Source organism: Chiloscyllium plagiosum, unplaced genomic scaffold (genome assembly GCF_037043375.1).
Source record: "Chiloscyllium plagiosum isolate Xiang-an unplaced genomic scaffold, Cpla_swu_hap1 HiC_scaffold_2, whole genome shotgun sequence".
NCBI lineage: Eukaryota > Metazoa > Chordata > Chondrichthyes > Orectolobiformes > Hemiscylliidae > Chiloscyllium > Chiloscyllium plagiosum.
Window position 1 is genome coordinate 27257563 of NW_028270140.1, and position 17553 is coordinate 27275115.

Sequence of the window (17553 nt, forward strand, 5' to 3'; positions counted from 1 at the left end):
AGAGATTGGCCTTTGTGATTGTCTGGGCTGAGTTCACCACTCTCTGTAACTGTCTCCGATCTTGAATGGTACAGTTGCCATACTAGGTAGTGAGGTAAAAACAATGACTGCAGATGCTGGAAACCAGATTCTGGATCAGTGGTGCTGGAAGAGCACAGCAATTCAGGCAGCATCCGAGGACAGGCAAAATCGACGTTTCGGGCAAAAGCCCTTCATCAGGAATAAAGGCAGAGAGCCTGAAGCATGGAGAGATAAGCTAGAGGAGGGTGGGGGTGGGGATAGAGTAGCATAGAGTACAATAGGTCAGTAGGGGAGGAGATGAAGGTGATAGGTCAGGGAGGAGAGGGTGGAGTGGATAGGTGGAAAAGGAGCTGGGCAGGTCGGACAAGTCCGGACAAGTCAAGGGGCCAGTTGTGATACATCCAGACAGAATGCTCCCGATGAAACACCTATAAAAGTTGGCAAGGGTATTCACCGTCATGCCAAATATCTTCAGCAAAGGGGCCAGAAATCACTTCTCTAGCTTCCCACAAAGTTCTAGGGTACACCTTTGGTTTATCCACTTTTATGCATTTCAAGACATCCAGCACTTCCTCCTCTGTAATATGGACATTCTTCAAGATGTCACCATCTATTTCCCTACATTCTATATCTTCCATGTCCTTCTCCATAGTAAACACTGATGCAAAGTACTCGTTTAGTATCTGCCCCATCTCCTGCGACTCCACACAAAGGCCGCCTTTCTGATCCTTGAGGGGCCCTATTCTCTCCCCAGTTACCCTTCTGTCCTTAATATATTTGTAAAGTCCCTTTGGATTCTCCTTAACTCTATTTGCCAAAGCTATCTCATGTCCTGTTTTTGCCCTCCTGATTTGCCTCTTAAGTATATTCCTGCCTTTATACTCTTCTAAGAATTCACTCTATCTATCCTGTCTATACCTGACATATGCTTCCTTCTTTATCTTAACCAAACTCTCAATTTCTCTAGTCATCCAGCATTCTCTGCACCTACCAGCCTTTCCTTTCAACCTAACATGAATATACTGTCTCTGCACTCTCGTTATCTCATTTCTGAAGGCTTCCCATTTTCCAGCTGTCCCTTTACCTGCGAACATCTGCCCCCAATCAGCCTTTGAAATTTTTGCCTAATGCCGTCAAAATTAGCCTTCCTCCAATTTAGAACTTCACCTTTTAGATCTGGTCAATCCTTTTCCATCATTATTTTAAAACGAATAGAATTATGGTCGCTGGCCCCATACTGCTCCCCCACTGACACCTCAGTCACCTGCCCTGCCTTATTTCCCAAGAGTAGGTCATGTCTTGCACCTTCTCGCCTAGGTACATCCACACACTGAATCAGAACATTTTCTTGTACCCACTTAACAAATTCTTCTCCATCTAAACCCTTAATACTATGGCAGTCCCAGTCTATGTTTGGAAAGTTAAAATCCCTGACCATAACCACCCTATTATTCTTATAGATGACTGCGATCTCCTCACAAATTTGTTTCTGAATTTCCTGCTGACGAGGGGGTCTATAATACAACCCCAATAAGGTGATCATCTCTTTCTTATGTCTCAGTTCCACCCAAATAATTTTCCTGGATTTATTTCCAGGAATATCCTCCCTCAGTACAGCTCTCCCTTCTCTCTTGCCTCCCTTTCGGTCCATCCTGTGGCATTTGTTTCCTGCAACATTTAGCTGCCAGTCACGTCAATGGCTGAGCCACATTTCTGTAATTGCTATGACATCCCAGTCTCACGTTCCTAACCATGCATTGGGCCTCTTGCATTGAAATAAAAGCAATTTAATTTATCAATCCTATCTTGTTCTCTGCTTTGTCCCTGACTGCCCTGACTGCTTGACTTGCTCCTTTTCTCAACTGCAGCAGTCTCAGATTGATCACTTTCCTCACTATCTCCCTGGGTCCCACCATCCACCTTCCTAGTTTAAATTATCCCGAGCAGCGCTTGCAAATCTCCATGCCAGTATATTAGTCCCCTTCCAATTCAGGTGCAATCCATTCTCCTTGTACAGGTCACTTCTTGCCCAGAAGAGATTCCAATGATCCAAAAATGTGAATCTTTCTCCTATACACCAGCTCCACAGCCATGCATTCATCTGCTCTATCGTTCTATTTCTATCCTCACTAGCTTGTAGCAGATATTACTACTATCGAGGACCTCCTTTTTAAATTCCTGTCTAACTCTCTATATTCTCCCTTCAGAATTTCATCCTTTTCCCTTCCTATGTCATTGGTTCCAATGTGGACAATGACCTCTTGCTGGGCCCTCTCCCCTTTGAGAACACTCTGCACCCTCTCTGACACATTATTGGTCCTGGCACCAGGGTGGCAACACACCATTCTGATTTGTTTGCTGCTGGCCACAGAAACATCTGTCTGTCCCTCAGACTACAGAGACCCCTAACACAATCGATCTCTTGGAATCCGATGTACTCTTCACTGCATTAGAGCCAGTGTCAGTACCAGAAACTTGGCTGTTTGTGCTACATTCCCCTGAGAATCCATCACTCCCTACATTTTCCAAAACAGCATACTTGTTTGAAATGAGGATTGCCACAGAAGACTCATGCACTACCTGCCTACCTCTCTTCCCTTTTCTGGAATTAACCCATCTATGTGACTGTATCTGCAACTTTTCTCCCTTCCTATAACTGCCATTCTTCACACCCCTTTGCTGTTGTAAATTCCTCATTGCCTCTCACTTTTGCTTCAACTGATCCCTTCGATCTGATAGGATTCGCAACTAACGGCATTTATTGCAAATATATTCCTCAGTGACACATAAACTCTCCCTAAACTCCCATATCCCACAAGAGGAACATATCACTCTACTGAGGGCCATTTTTGCTTCTTCCAATCAACAGACCCAGTAAATAGCACGGTCTTATTCCTCTACAAAACACTGCTCGAGGTTAGCTTAATATTTATACTTTATATTTTTAAACTTAATCAAGAGACGTATCTCAAATAAACATATAATCAAGAAAGAACCCACTCTACTCACTATTGTAGATTTACAGCAAGGCTATACTTAAAACTATTCACGTATCTGTTTCTGTGCTGTAACCTCTGCCAAACTGGTTCCCCCAAGATCAGTTGTGAACTTCACTGTTTGTTTATTTTCCTGGATGCACTCCAATGTCCAGCAATACATGAATTCAACAGCAAAGGCAGTAACTGCACAGGTTCACTGCTGTGTCAGTTAGCAGTGTGGGTTTCTTTATCTCTCCTGCACTGACCTGACAATGTGCTGCCTTTGTTTGTCCCTCTCTCTTTTAAAAGTGCCATTGTTTTGGCTTTTTTCCCTCCAAACTTCCAAAACAATGCAACAGCATATAAAACAGTAATTGCTGCTCCTGGAATTTGAGGAAATAATCTCAACACCTAAAATACCTCAAAAAAGGAATAGCCTGTTACAGCCAGAAATTTCTCCCGTCCTCCATCTGGATTACCCAGAATACATGTAGGGAGACACCTTGAAACAGCAACTGCTTCTCAACAAAAAGACAAGACTGTTGTCTTAAAGAAAGTTACCAAGATCCACAACCTACAGTGTCATAGCAGTGATACAAAGCACTTTTCATTCATTCCCAGAACCTGTTTTGCTCAGTCCAGCTTTGGGGGCAACCTCCAATTGTCTAAATACAGAGGCAATGCTAAATCTGACTTAAAGTTTGTTGTCCTTCTCTTCTGATAAAAAAAGGAAATTTTTAGTTTCTGGTGGCCATTTTGTAAAACATGTTCGGTCTATTTTAAAACAGATTAGCTTTCTTCACAAAAGAAAATTAAGCAAGCCAGGTGGAGTAAATACAGATCTCATTTTTATCTTCTGTATTTTAGCTCATAACTATATCACCTTTTTCTATCATTGCCATTAGCAACAACTGAGTCATAAACTAACCTTTTATTTCCATTAAAACATACAGCTGTGTTGGTTATTTTTAAATTGAAACACAGATATAAATTCTTAGTTCAGACTACTCTGAAGCCATGCCTCTTATGTGGTTGTGACAGGTGCACTGCCAGTCATGCCAGACAGCCTGCTGTCAATATCAAGGAGCATGGAGAAGGGTAGTGCCATTTTGGCACTGGGCTTTGTACAGAGATTTCCTGCATGAAAGTGATGGTGGACTCCATGAGAGCACTTGCAGACCTGGACCATGATGCAGGATCTGATAGATGCTGTCTCTGCTTCCACTGCAGCACCAGCAAAAGCTTTTGGGAACTCACGTTGAGATGATGCAAGCTCAGACTGCTGCCAGTATAACTGCAGATACCAGTGTGCAAAGGGGCTTGCAGACTGTAACAACACACTAGTAATCTGTGCTCCAACACATCAGTTGGTTTGCCGGGGTGAGGGGAGGGCTCGATTGGGTCTGCTGGGGAGAGGAGGAATGGCCAAGGGTCAGGAATGATGGAGGACGGAGACAGAAGTCTGTTTGGGTCTGTTTCCAATGGCAGGGGCCCGCGGGGGTTTGGTGGCTGGATTGGGTCATGTCGTGGTATGGTGAGATCTGATATTGGATTCTGCAGGGTGATGAGGAGTTGGGTCTGGGTGGAGCAAGAGAGTGCCGGATCAGGGTTTGTTCGCAGGGAGGGAGATGCAGAGGTGTAAGTGGTCTGGGGGAGAAGTAGTTGCTGTGTGTGAGATAAGCGTGGAGCCTGCTTAATAATCATTCAAGAGTTATACTATGTATTCTATAGACTAACATTTCCTTAGCACTATTTTATTTCATCAGACTTCTCCAAAGTCTCTGATTAAAAGGGAGATTTTTACAGGGATCCTAGTGTAAAGGCTGCCCAGCAGAAAACTCAGCTTCCTGAACAATTCCTTTGGAACGTGCTAAATGGGGCTTCTGGAGGGCTCCTATGTGTAACTCCCATCCATATTTCAATAGCAACCGTCTGGCCAACAAAAATTCTGCCCAAGATGTATCACTGTTGGTGAATAGGAACTTGGGGTTGGGCTCATTAGCACTAAGTTGATTACATCTAGATAGATGATGTGTTGGTTGGGAATTGAGCATTATGACGTCAGGCATCAATGTGGAGTTAAAGCCACAATTGAATTGGCCCTGATCTTATTGAAAGATGCAGAACGTTCAAGGAATTGAATGTCTTATCCCTGCTCAAATTTCTTATGATTCTAGATGGTGAGGACTATGCCCTTTCAGTCGCAAGACTGTGCAGCACACAGCAATCCTTAACAAATAGTACACACCCCATGAAGAAATACAAGGATCTTCCACAGCAGTCAGATTGCAAAAACATTGTAATCACTACATTACACACAACAGCAAGGCATACTGTATATACATACTACCTACAAGTGAAAGTTTCACAACAGAAATATTGAATCATTTAGTCAGCAACTAGCCCTTGTTCCTCAGGAACCAACTGTCGGTTGTCATGATGGCTCAAATGTGCATCAACTGTTGCAGAATGAAGGTATCATGACAATTGCCAGGATACTAGGCAGTGACTTACATAACACCTAATGTATGACTGCACATTACCTGTACTTTCAGTGAGTAGAATCCTCTCCAGTGTAGTACATTTTAGGGTACCATACAGCATAACTCTCAGCATACAGTAAATGGCCTGTCAATAAATTGGTAAACTCAAACTCTTCCAAAGTCATATGTGCATTTGTATTCAGCTGTCATGAAATACCGAGCCTTTGTGGCCTCTATTATGGAACAATGATGGCAAGTCAAGAGATCTGGCAATATCTCCAGGTCTCGTCTGGAAGCAGCCAGACAAATAAAAGTTCTTTGGCATAGTTATCTTCACAACCACTGGTAATGCCATATTTGTCCTGTTCTGACACTGCAGTTGTGGTTACATCAGGCAACAGATTGCAGGGAGATCTTCCTTGATAAACCAAAGACATTTGAGATTCCACTCCTCAATTAGGTTCAAATGGAAGCAATATGTACAGAACATTGTTGGCAGATATAGCCTCCTGCTAAGATCCTTATTTCATCTCCTCTTCCAGCAATATGTCCTACTCTGTGTTACCTCTGCTTATTCTCTCCTTCGTGTTAGAGAACAAGAGAAATACAAATTACCATTTATATCTGAGAGCAAATAATTTGTGCTGTATCACTAAAAACAGGACAAAGTCCTTCAACAAATGCTATACCATTACTTGTAGACTTCAGCAAGTTAAACAACCAGAATGGCAACAGAAAGCAGAAGAAATCGATCAGTAGCTAAACAGAAAACAGTTGATGATCCCTTTGAATACTGCTATTGGGGGCCTCCTCTCTGAATATCAATGTACATTCAACTATGAATTTGTTAACATCAGCTCAAGTGTTCAGATCAAAGATGACAGCATCGACATCAACTGCCTGCTCTGCATAATTCCAACAGACGGTACCAGCTCTCACGTCCACCAAAAGATCATTTGGCAGAGTCAGCATCTGAAGCACAGCACCTGCTTTGCCTGTCTGAAAGTAAAATGGCACCAACAGTGCTGAAAACATGAGTCCAAAATATTCAAAACTTTGCCAAATGTCGTCACAAAGGCACATTGTCCAATGAATTAATTTCCAAATCAGTCTTACAATCAACTAATGTTAGTGCAACACAACAAAAAGAATGACAGGCGTGAGAAGAACACTATTTGTGGGATAAGAACACTGAAGTATATATCTTTCTTAACCATTCTCCATCGATATGGAAGGCATTCCACAGGAGAATGTAGGTACTCAGTCAGGAAACAGAATCAGCGAGTGGGGATCTTGCAAATTACGAATAGGGGATCAGGAAATTTGTGTTAAGGAGGTCCAATCATCCTGCTGCCTCCTAGCCCAACAAGAAAAATAAATAATACTTCAAAACCCAGCCTCTTCCAGCATCAGGTTTCTCTTCCTTTCAAACGTATACCCTCCAGGTGAGTATGTCTCTCACAGCTTGCAAACAGAAATTGCAGACAAATCTCACTGATAATATTAGTACCCAATATATACAAGGTTACCAAGCTTCAGGACAGTGTCAGTGGCCCCTGCTCAGCTTTGGAGGCTAAAACCAGCAACTGCCAGCTCCTTTGACCTCCTATCCATCTGGTCAGATAAAATAATTTGGACTGTTTTTAAGCAGTGGTTTAGTCCAGGTTTATTTTATAGGGTTCTGCTGAACATGATGAAAATAGAAAACACAACACCATATGATTGTTTAAAAGGAAGCCTGATATTGAGGAATTCTGATTTCATGCATTGCTCCAATGAACAGGAACTAATTAACGGGATAGCTACTTCGAGCATAACTGACTCAATGTGGCATGTATTAAAATAGTCAATAATCAAGTGTTTACCATATACTGTACAATACCTTCATTTTTAAAAGTTTCTCAAGGCTCTCAATCTTTTGTTCTGTTTTGTTTAATTTTATCCATTCCTCTGTTTCTCCAGTACAGCTCCTTGGAGATAGAGATCTGGAACGTTTCACAGACAGATCCTACAGTAAAGAGCAAATGACATGGTTACTGCCAGACCAGTGGAATCATATAGAATTAATGAATGGCACAGCACAGACAGCGGCCATTCAACACTGTGCACCTGTGCCACCTCTTGAACAGCTGTCAAATGAATCCCATTCTCCTGTCCTTTCTGTACAACCCTGCAAATGATTCCCTTCAGCTATATATCCAATTCTCTTTGGAAAGATACAATTACACCTGCTTTCACTACCTTGTTGAACAGCCATTTTTGATCCTAACAACTGCTGTGGGCTTCTGGTGATTTATCAATTCATCTTAAATCCTATGTTATTGTCCATTCTGTGCCTGGAAGTTGCTCCTTGTTTCTTTGGTCAAATCTGCATAATTTTGAACATTCCTCTTAAATTTCCTCTTAACTTTTTCCTCACTAAGAAAAATAAACCAGCTTCTTCAAACAATGGAAATCCCTTGATCCCTTCTGCCTCGCAAACTTCCTCAGTACCGTCTCCAAGGCCTTGACATAAAGTATTTAATGTCCAGGACTGAACACTCCAACCGAGGACTAACCAGCATTTTATAAAGGTTTAACATAGCTTCCTTACTTTTGACTCTACTCCTTCTGATAAAACTAAGGATCTGAGAAGCGGTTTTCAAACAGCCTGCTCAACTTGCCTGCTACTTTTAAAGATTTGTGTATATACACTCCCATGGTCTCTGTTCCTGCGCCCTCTTTAAATAGACATATTTAAATAGGCATAACATTTTAGCTCCAGTACAAGCACTGTAGAATACTAATAATGATTATAAAATTTCTATATAGAATACCAAAGGAATAACAAACTGAATTATAACCATGTTACCACTAAAGACTTCTCTGCAACTCACTAATGAGTATATTCATTTACATTTACATTGTTTCTTCCAGAATAATGATCTCCCATCAGGGAAGGCTCATGGGTTATAGACACAGAAATGCAGAAAGGCTCATTACAAATAGGAGATACAGGCTGTTCTAATTGCTCTATCAGGGTCCAAATTTGGATATTATAGGATAATAGTGAACAAGTGGGAAACTGGATTCCCTTCGTCCTTTGAAATGTTTTCACCTGAAAGGTTGGGCGGGGAAGGGGGCATCTGGTGCCCTAGAGAGTAGGACTAAATAAATCTGAATACAACAACATAACAAAATTGATGCAATGATGTCCACAAAACTACAGACCAGTGTAATTCCTACCAGGACTGCAAAATATCAGATATCTCACATCGACGTGTCATATTTAAAATGTTTCCTTCTTCCTGGCGGAAATAATAATCTAGAAACTTCAGTTAACAAAGCTGCTATATGACTTTAGATACTTAATCTGGTCATAAATAGGTGGCTATATACTTTATTTTAGTTTTTCCCAATAAAACAACAGGCTGATCAGCTGCAGGTGTGTCTACAGCAGCAGTATTTCAGTCACAAGTACACATTTCACCATAAAATACCTTTCACACAACACAGATCATTGGACTGCATGTGCACATATTTACTGAATAAAATGTCTTTAACCATTCAATGTGAAACATGACACTGTTTACATTTGCTGAAGAATTCCTTTTTGCTATTTTTGCTCCAGCGTACTCTTCTCTGATTTCCATCAACATAACCTTCTGTTCTCTTCTCCTTCATATGTTAATATAGTCTCTGTACTACTCACCTCAACCACTTCCTGTGGAATTAAGTTCTACATCCTCAAAAAGGTTCAAGAAAGCACCGACACAGTGCAACTCCTTGCAAGCTCACTCCAATAGATCAATCATTCACCACTGTTTGGGTGAAGAAATGTCTTTTAAATTCCCAATCGGATTGTTTTTTTATTATGGCCTCCAGTTTTCCATTTGTCCACAAGTGAAAACACTCTGTGTCAACCGTATCAATTTTTCTCAAAATTTAAAGAACTTCCAATAGATCTTTCCTCAATCTTCTCTTTTCTAGAAATATTCATTTTATTCAACTATCAACCTATTCATTCTTTCCTGATTATTCTTGCAGTTTGGGTGTCAGCCTTTTAAATGTTTATTTTTCTTCAAGTGTATTCATTGAGCCTTTAGCTTTTGCAACACACATACACACACTCAGTCACTCACACTGTGTGTGCCTCCCATTCCACATCTGTGATCTTCCGTTCTCCTTTCAGAATGTGCTTGGATGCTGCTCACATGTTGTTCTAGTGGCTCTTTTACAGCTGCTCATTAGTGGGTGGGCTTTCAGTCTCCTGCAGATCTGGAGTGATTTTTCTGATTGATCAAGCTGAACATAATCACAACTCACCCAGTCGTTTGTGCACGCTGGTGATGTTGATGTTCAGTGTAATACATATTTTTTTTTTAAAATCCGAGCAACCAAAGAAGCAACACCATCATAGTGATTTAAAAAAGAATTACGCTAGTTGTTTTTCAGTTTACCTTTTTAGAAGCAGGAATATAGTTTAGATACACTTTGCGTAAATGTGCATTAAGATGACTGATAAGGAATTCCATCACAGTGTTTTATTCATAAAAATAAAATAAAAATGCAATTAGCCACATGTATTGGACAGTGCTGCTTTACTTCACAATTAAAGTATTAACAGCTAAATGTTTTTCATATTGATAGAAAATTGCCCTCACTAATCTTGTACAGGAGTGATGTTGTGCACTGGATAATTCAAGCTTACTCTGTATTTCATTAAATACACAGTTATGACAGAGTTCAATCATTTTACGATAACTACCAGATTTTACATTTCATACAAAACCTTTTGTACAATGCATATATAGTGAATATTATGCATGTGTATTCAAACAGCACACAAGTAAAAGACACCAAGCAAGTCCTTCATTGTTCCTTTGAGAACTGCATTGTCTAAACCAAATCAACCACAAAAGTGAGCAATAAGATCCAATATGATCGACAAAGATCCTGATTGTAAATTGTTGTGGGGAGCTTGAAAAATCATTCAAGAGTCAGAAATAGTCAGAAAATAGAAACCTTGTTTCTTTCACATAACAAGTCACAATTATTTTTCATGAGTAAACATGGTACGAATATTTTTAATATTCAATTATGGTTATGTCTCCACTAAGTAACCAAACTATACACCAAACAGTAGATTCACTTAGGCATGTGCCAACAACGGATATCCAAGAGAAAAAGAGTCTCAGCGTTTGAACCCATTTCTGGTCGGATTCCTTTGCCTCGCAATTCTCCGACTGGCTGCATTGTTGGTTTGGAACTACACTGGAAAATTTCTGCCTCAAGAGGAATACAGAATTTCTTTTAAAATACATGTTTAATGTCCAAAGATGTGCAGGTTAGGTGGATTTGCCATGCTAAATTGCCCATAGTGTTCAATGATGTACAGGGCTAGGTCAATTAGCCATAGGAAATGCAGCGTTACAGGAATCAGGTAGGATATTGGGTCCAGGTGGGATGCTTTTGAGAAGGTCAGTGTGGACACGATGGGCCAAATGGCTTGCTTCCACACCACAGGGATTCCATAATTCTATAAATATCAGTGCTGAGCTCAATTTCATGAAAATGCTGTTATTTGTCTTGTAAGCCTATTTTGAGCCAGTTTACAGTAAACTCCTTATGTAATGGTGCTCTTAAAAGGGGAACATCCTTTCAAAGTTTCTTCCTCCTATTACTAATACAATGTTTTTGATTTTTGTTTGACCAACTGTTAAAACTTATTTTTCAACCAGTTTTCAGAGCTGCATTGGCAGCTTGCTGACAGTCTCTATATCTTAGCTTGCCTGCACCAATGGCAGAGGACAATTGACCCCATAGGCTTCAATCCCTTCTATCCCTAAAACCAAAAAGCAATACAAAATTGACATAGCATGTTTTAGTTAGGTTACGACCACTTTTTAACTTTCCTGATGTTGGCACATAACAAGGCTAAAGTGTGAAATCAGCTCAAACTCCACAGTTTGTGTTGAGAGCCTGCAGCCATCTAAAAAATATTTGTGAAGCTTTTCAGTCTTTCACATTTCTTCTAATTTAAAACAAGAAAACAATTTGCAATGGTCCCTTGAAGAGCAAGAGGTTCTGCATTCAGCAACTTTTGCACACTCAGTTCATTGGTACTTCAGGTAAAAACAATGACTGCAGATGCTGGAAACCAAATTCTGGATTAGTGGTGCTGGAAGAGCACAGCAGTTCAGGCAGCATCCAAGGAGCAGTACTGTTCCTCGGATGCTGCCTGAACTGCTGTGCTCTTCCAGCACCACTAATCCAGAATCATTGGTACTTCAACCAATAAATATTTGTAATTTGAAATGAAACTCAAAAAACGTCCATATAGAAATTGAAGGCAGTTGCTACAAAATGTTTAATTTCACATTTTCTGCAAAAACGAGCAAATAGAATATTTATAGAAATATTGCACACAACACAAACACAAAAGTTATGGATGTTTTAAGATTAGCTGTAATCAGTTCCAAACCAAAATCCAGTCATTTTAAGTGCATGAGATGAATTCAGTCATTAATTTTGATTGCACTATTTTTTATACAAGGTATTTACTATTGTTTTTAAGTAAAAGAGGCCTCAAATAACTTTCAGCTGTATTCATGTAGTGTACTGGAAATTCTGATCTATATCAGTACACGTCAGAAAATCAAAACCTTTTATTTATTTTTTGTCCACTAGCCAACCACAGTGGCACAAAACTGAATCATCAGAGTGCTGCAACTGATTGTTCCTGGCTGTTGCACAAACTTTTCAAAGCAGAGTAATGCTAACTACAATAAATTCCACATTTCAAAACTTTTTTTGGAATGTAAAGAAAGCAAAGTAAGGGCTGGAAGGAAGGGAGAGATAGCCACACTAGTAAATTAAGAAAATAAAAAGACAATGTGCAAATCTTTGTGCAATCATCATTACACTTCAATCATCTATATGATGTTGACAGGTGATTGCTGAAGAGTAAGGTTATCTGCTCAGCTGGCTTTCCTCTTCCAACTGCCATTCCTTGGTCATTTAGTACACTCTGGTTTCTCTTTTCTTTTCAATTCTCCTTTCACCTGAGCCTAATACTTGCCAACAAAGTGTGAAACTGAAGGAATATTACCTCCTCCCCTGTTTTTCCAATGTACTTATGCCAGGTCAGTGACACTTTCAAAACAAAAAAAATCAGAGATGGGCTTTCTTAGGTTGTGAGACATTGGGTAGTGCAGTATGCAGATCAACTGAACAGTTTCCAGGTATCACTTTTCTTTGTGAAAATTGAATTGAGTTTGTTTGCCCCCAGCACCATTACTTTCCCAGAGAAAGTCTTAACATCCGACAAGCTTGTAAGGAAAAGAGAACCACCAAAGGAGAATGTCACACAGGTTTATGTGAACAAAAGACATTTTCTTCCCATCCACAAGTGCCCACACTCTTGCATGTAAGAAGACAGTGAGCATAACATATTTTAGCAGCCGTTTAGTACGTATCGAAAGTGCAACTCCTAAAACAGCCTGGGACAGCACATCCAAAGGGACAGATATATGTGAAGACCTGACTGTGGTTCCCCAGAAACATTCAACCACAGCTTGTGTTACTAGACAAGGTAGCATGTAAGGTAGATTAGCAAACCACAGCTCATTGGGTGCATCCACCATTGTTACACCCAACAAGATTAGGCTTGGCTAACTGTCCACAAATGACATGTATTGCAAATGTAATGTTTGGTTGTGCCATCTGCCATGAGGACTTTCATTCCTAACATGCACCACATGACAAGGACAATGAGTATAGCTGTAACCCAAAATCTGCTTCTGCCATATGCTCGGAACACAACAGTAGAGACTTTTGATATAGACTGACATACAGACTGACTTTGATTCAACAATCATGGCAGTCACTTCAGTGCATCTCTTACAGAGCATCAGTGTTTGTTTGCTCTATTGATACCAGCAGGTGCATCCTTTCCCTTTAATTCTGTCCATCTTATCTCAACTCACTCCGCTAGTAACCATGGCAAAGGCCATGAAAAGACTGACATGTCTCAGAGCCTTTCAAAAGGCTTTCAGAATTTGTGTCACCCCACTGTGTCACATCTGCTTAACTGTACCCATCCTATAAATTCCCCACAATCAAACATTGCACCAGGATCTGAATGAGCATGCCAAACTTCTAAGCCAGAAAGCCCTTATATTTAAATAATTTAACATTCTAGCAAAATTAATATCAGATTTTAACCGTTTGCACCAAACAAATTATCAGTGAATCAGTGTGAAATCCAGTTCAGCTTTATGGGATACATCATAGAATCATAGTACCCCTACACGGCAGAAGAAGGCCATACACCCCATTAAGTACGCACAGAGTGTCTGCACAGCATTCCACCCAGACCCAGTCCCTACCCGTACCCTGTAATTCCACATTTACCTTGGCTAACCTACCTAGCCTCCACATCCCTGAACTTTACCATTGCCAATTCGCCCAATCTGCACATCTTTGGACTCTGGGAGGAAACCGATGCACCCAGAAGAAACCCTTGCAGACATGGGAGAACGTGCAAATTCCATCCAAGGCTAGAATCGAACCTGGGTCTCCAGTGCTGCGAGGCAGCAAAGAGCAACCGTGTCAGTGTTTGCCATCCACACCAACTCATCGCACAGCCACAGATGAGAATGCAGGAAATGGTAAAGTGTAAACATTGTTTTCAGACTATGAGAGATATACTTACATGTTAAGTGCCAAGCACCACTGCATGAGTAAGTTCTCACTCACTACTAAATAAATTCTGACTTAAATGCAAAATATCTGGAAATACATAGGAATGTACCATTTTCACAGAATTACTTCACTGGAAATGACACAAATCCAGTCATGTTATACTTCTCCAACAAGTAGATCAGTCAAAACTAAATAATTCACAAAAGCAGAAGATCAACATGAAATTTCAAGCACTGGAAGATTTAGTAAAGATATTTCAAAGCTTTTGGAATACAATCTCAATAGATTGTGGCAATAACCAGGCTATTTCAATACAAGGCGTGTATTCAAAGCATGCATGCCCAAACCAAGCAACTGCCTGGCAAAAAAAACAGAATAAATAAAAGCACTTCAAGTGTAAATCGTATCCCTCAAGAAAACGAGTCAAAATTAAAAAGGTACTTTTCACAATTAAATAAAACTCATTCATCAGTAGGATTTGAAAAAGAGATTGCTTGCTGCCATAGGCTCTCACCTCCTGAAGCATTAGCAACCTCACAAATAATTGATTTTGTCTTCAACTTTGGGAAAAAATTAGCTATTCTAACATCTGAATGAACATAGAACAGTACAGCACGGTATAGGCCTTCAGGCCTCGATGTTGTGCTGACCCTTTATCCCACTCTAAGGTCAAACTAACCTACATGTGCCCATCCAAGAGTCACTTAAATGGCCCTAATATATCTGACTCTACTATCACTGCTGGCAGTGCATTCCACACACCCACCACTCTCTGTGTAAAGAACCTACCTCTGACATCTCCCCTAAACCTTCCTCCAATCACCTTAAAATTATGCCCCCTCATGATAGCCATTTCCGCCATGGGAAAAAATCTCTGGCTATTCACTCTATTTATGACTTTCATCATCTTGGGGTACACCTCTATCAAGTTACCTCTCATCCTTCTTCGCTCCAATAAGAAAAGCCTGAGCTCCCTCAAACTTTCCTCATAAGACATGCCCTCCGGTCCAAGCAGCATCCTGGTAAACCTCCTCTGCACTTTCTCTAAAGCTTCCACATTCTTCCTATCATGAGGCGACCAGAACTGAACACAATATTCCACGTTTGGTCTAACCAGGGCTTTCTAGAGCTGCAGCATAACCTCGTGGCTCTTCAACTCAATCCTACTGCTAATGAAAGCCAACTCACCATTTGCCTTCTTAACAACCCTATCAACTTGGATGGCAACTTTGAGGGATCTATGAGCGTGGATCCCAAGATCCCTCTGTTCCTTCACACTGCCAAGAATCCTGCCTTTAATCCTGCATTCAAATTTGACCTTCCAAAATGAATCACTTCACATTTTTCCAGGTTGAACTTCATCTGCCACTTCTCAGCCCAGCTCTGCATCTTGTCAATGCCCTGTTGCAAACTACAACAGCCCTCCACAATATCCACAACTCCACCAACCTTTGTGTCATCATCAAACTTACTAACCCATCCTTCCACTTCCTCATCCAAGCTGTTTATAAAAATCACAAAGAGCAGAGGTCCCAGAACAGATCCCTGTGGAACACCACTGGTCACCAAGCTCTGGGCTGAATACTTTCCATCTGCTACCACCCTCTGTCTTCTACAGGCCAGCCAATTCTATATCCAGACAGCCAAATTTCCCTGTATCCCATGCCTCCTTATTTTCTGAATGAGCTGACATGGGGAACTTTATTAAATGCCTTGCTAAAATCCACTTACACCAGATCCACCGCTCTACCTTCATCAATGTGTTTTGTCACAGCCTCAAAAAATTCAATAAGACTTGTGAGGCATGACCTGCCCTCACAAAGCCATGCTAACTATCTCTAATCAAACTATGCTTTTCCAAATAATCATAAATACTGTTTCTCAGAATCCTCTCAATAATTTTTCCACCACCAACATAAGACTGACTGGTCTGTAATTTCCAGAGTTAGCTCTATTCATTTTCTTGAACAAGGGAATAACATTCACCACCCTCCAATCATCTGGTACTACTCCAGGAGAAAGTGAGGACGCAAAGATCATTGCCAAAGAAGCAGCAATCTCCTCCCTCACTTTCTGTAGTAACCTTGGGTATATCCTATCTGGCCCATGGGACTTATCTATCCTCATGTTTTTCAAACTTTCCAGCACATCTTCCTTCTTAACATTAACTTGCTCGAGTGTAACAGCCTGTTTCAAGCTGTCCTCACAAATGACAAGGTCCCTCTCACTAGTGAATACTGAAGCAAAGTATTCATTAAGGACCTGCCCTACCTCCTCCGACTCCAGACAGAGGTTCCCTCCACTATCTCTGATCGGCCCTACCCTCACTCTGGCCATCCCCTTGTTCCTAACATAAGTTTCAGAACACTTTGGGGGTTTCCTTAATCCTGCCCCTAAATGAATGGATCAGTCATTCCTCCACCGAACAAGAGCCGGTGGACTTTAGAGATCCTCTCCAATAAAATTACTCAAGAAGGAAGTAAATTCACAATAGTATTACCCTGTATTTACCGAGATATTAACTATGGATGCTTGAACCATGCAATCAATTAGTTGGGTGATGCACAGTCAGCAGACTGCAAATTAAATTGACAGAGAAAATTCATAGATATCAGAGTCTTCTTATGAAATGAAATATGACATCTTTCTATCAGAGTAATATCGGTCTAGTTAGTGTTCTCTTTTGAGGATACACCAGACATACAATGTTGGAGCAGAAAGGGACAGCTTTATTCAATATCTCACTAAACTATCGCTGGTATGGATCTGCTTACTGCTAACACTAGTTTTCTGAAAAAGAGAGATTGATTCTTTTACATGTGCATCCCACATATTGAGCACAAAATTCAAATATTTTAAAGAAGCATTCCTCTTGGTTACTGAATTTTGAAATGTGGTATTTAGAAGAAGTCCCAGTTGGCAGTGAGTTAATTTTAAAACCCCAATGGTCTAGAACTTGTGCTGCAACAATGTTGTTCAGTCAGAATATCAACCAGCTGTTTCTGAATTTCATAATTTTGCCCTTTTGGCAAGAGTATTCACATACGAGCACTATCTGCAGTGTGAATCTTATAAAGGCAAGATACTGGAAAGATTCCAAGTGGCACTTCTCCAAGCTGATAAGTAACTATACAGCTACCATAGTTGAGGTTCTGCTTGAGCTCAGCAGGATCTTCCACTTTACCCCAAAAAGCCTTTTTTTTCACTGATCAGGCTGTGATTTGATTTTGAAACATCCCAAGATTCCCATTTCAAACATTTATCACTTATACATAGAATAGTTTAATACAAACTGCCCATTCAACTTACTCTTTCAAACGTTCATCCTGTGCCACTCCTTAAGACCATGGTAAAAAGTCAAGGTCAGATTATAAAATGTAAGGCTA

General features: G+C 40.5%; 1 protein-coding gene across 3 annotated transcripts in view; it reads right to left on the reverse strand.

Annotated features, from left to right (window-relative positions):
- The window catches only part of cntln (centlein, centrosomal protein), a 470872-nt gene that overhangs the window by 287514 nt on the left and 165805 nt on the right, over positions 1 to 17553 (reverse strand). For all 3 annotated transcript variants that reach the window (XM_087995387.1, XM_087995398.1, XM_087995382.1), the window contains exon 11: positions 7365 to 7490. In XM_087995387.1, the coding sequence (XP_087851513.1) occupies positions 7365 to 7490 (126 nt within the window). The remainder of the gene's footprint in view (positions 1 to 7364; positions 7491 to 17553) is intronic.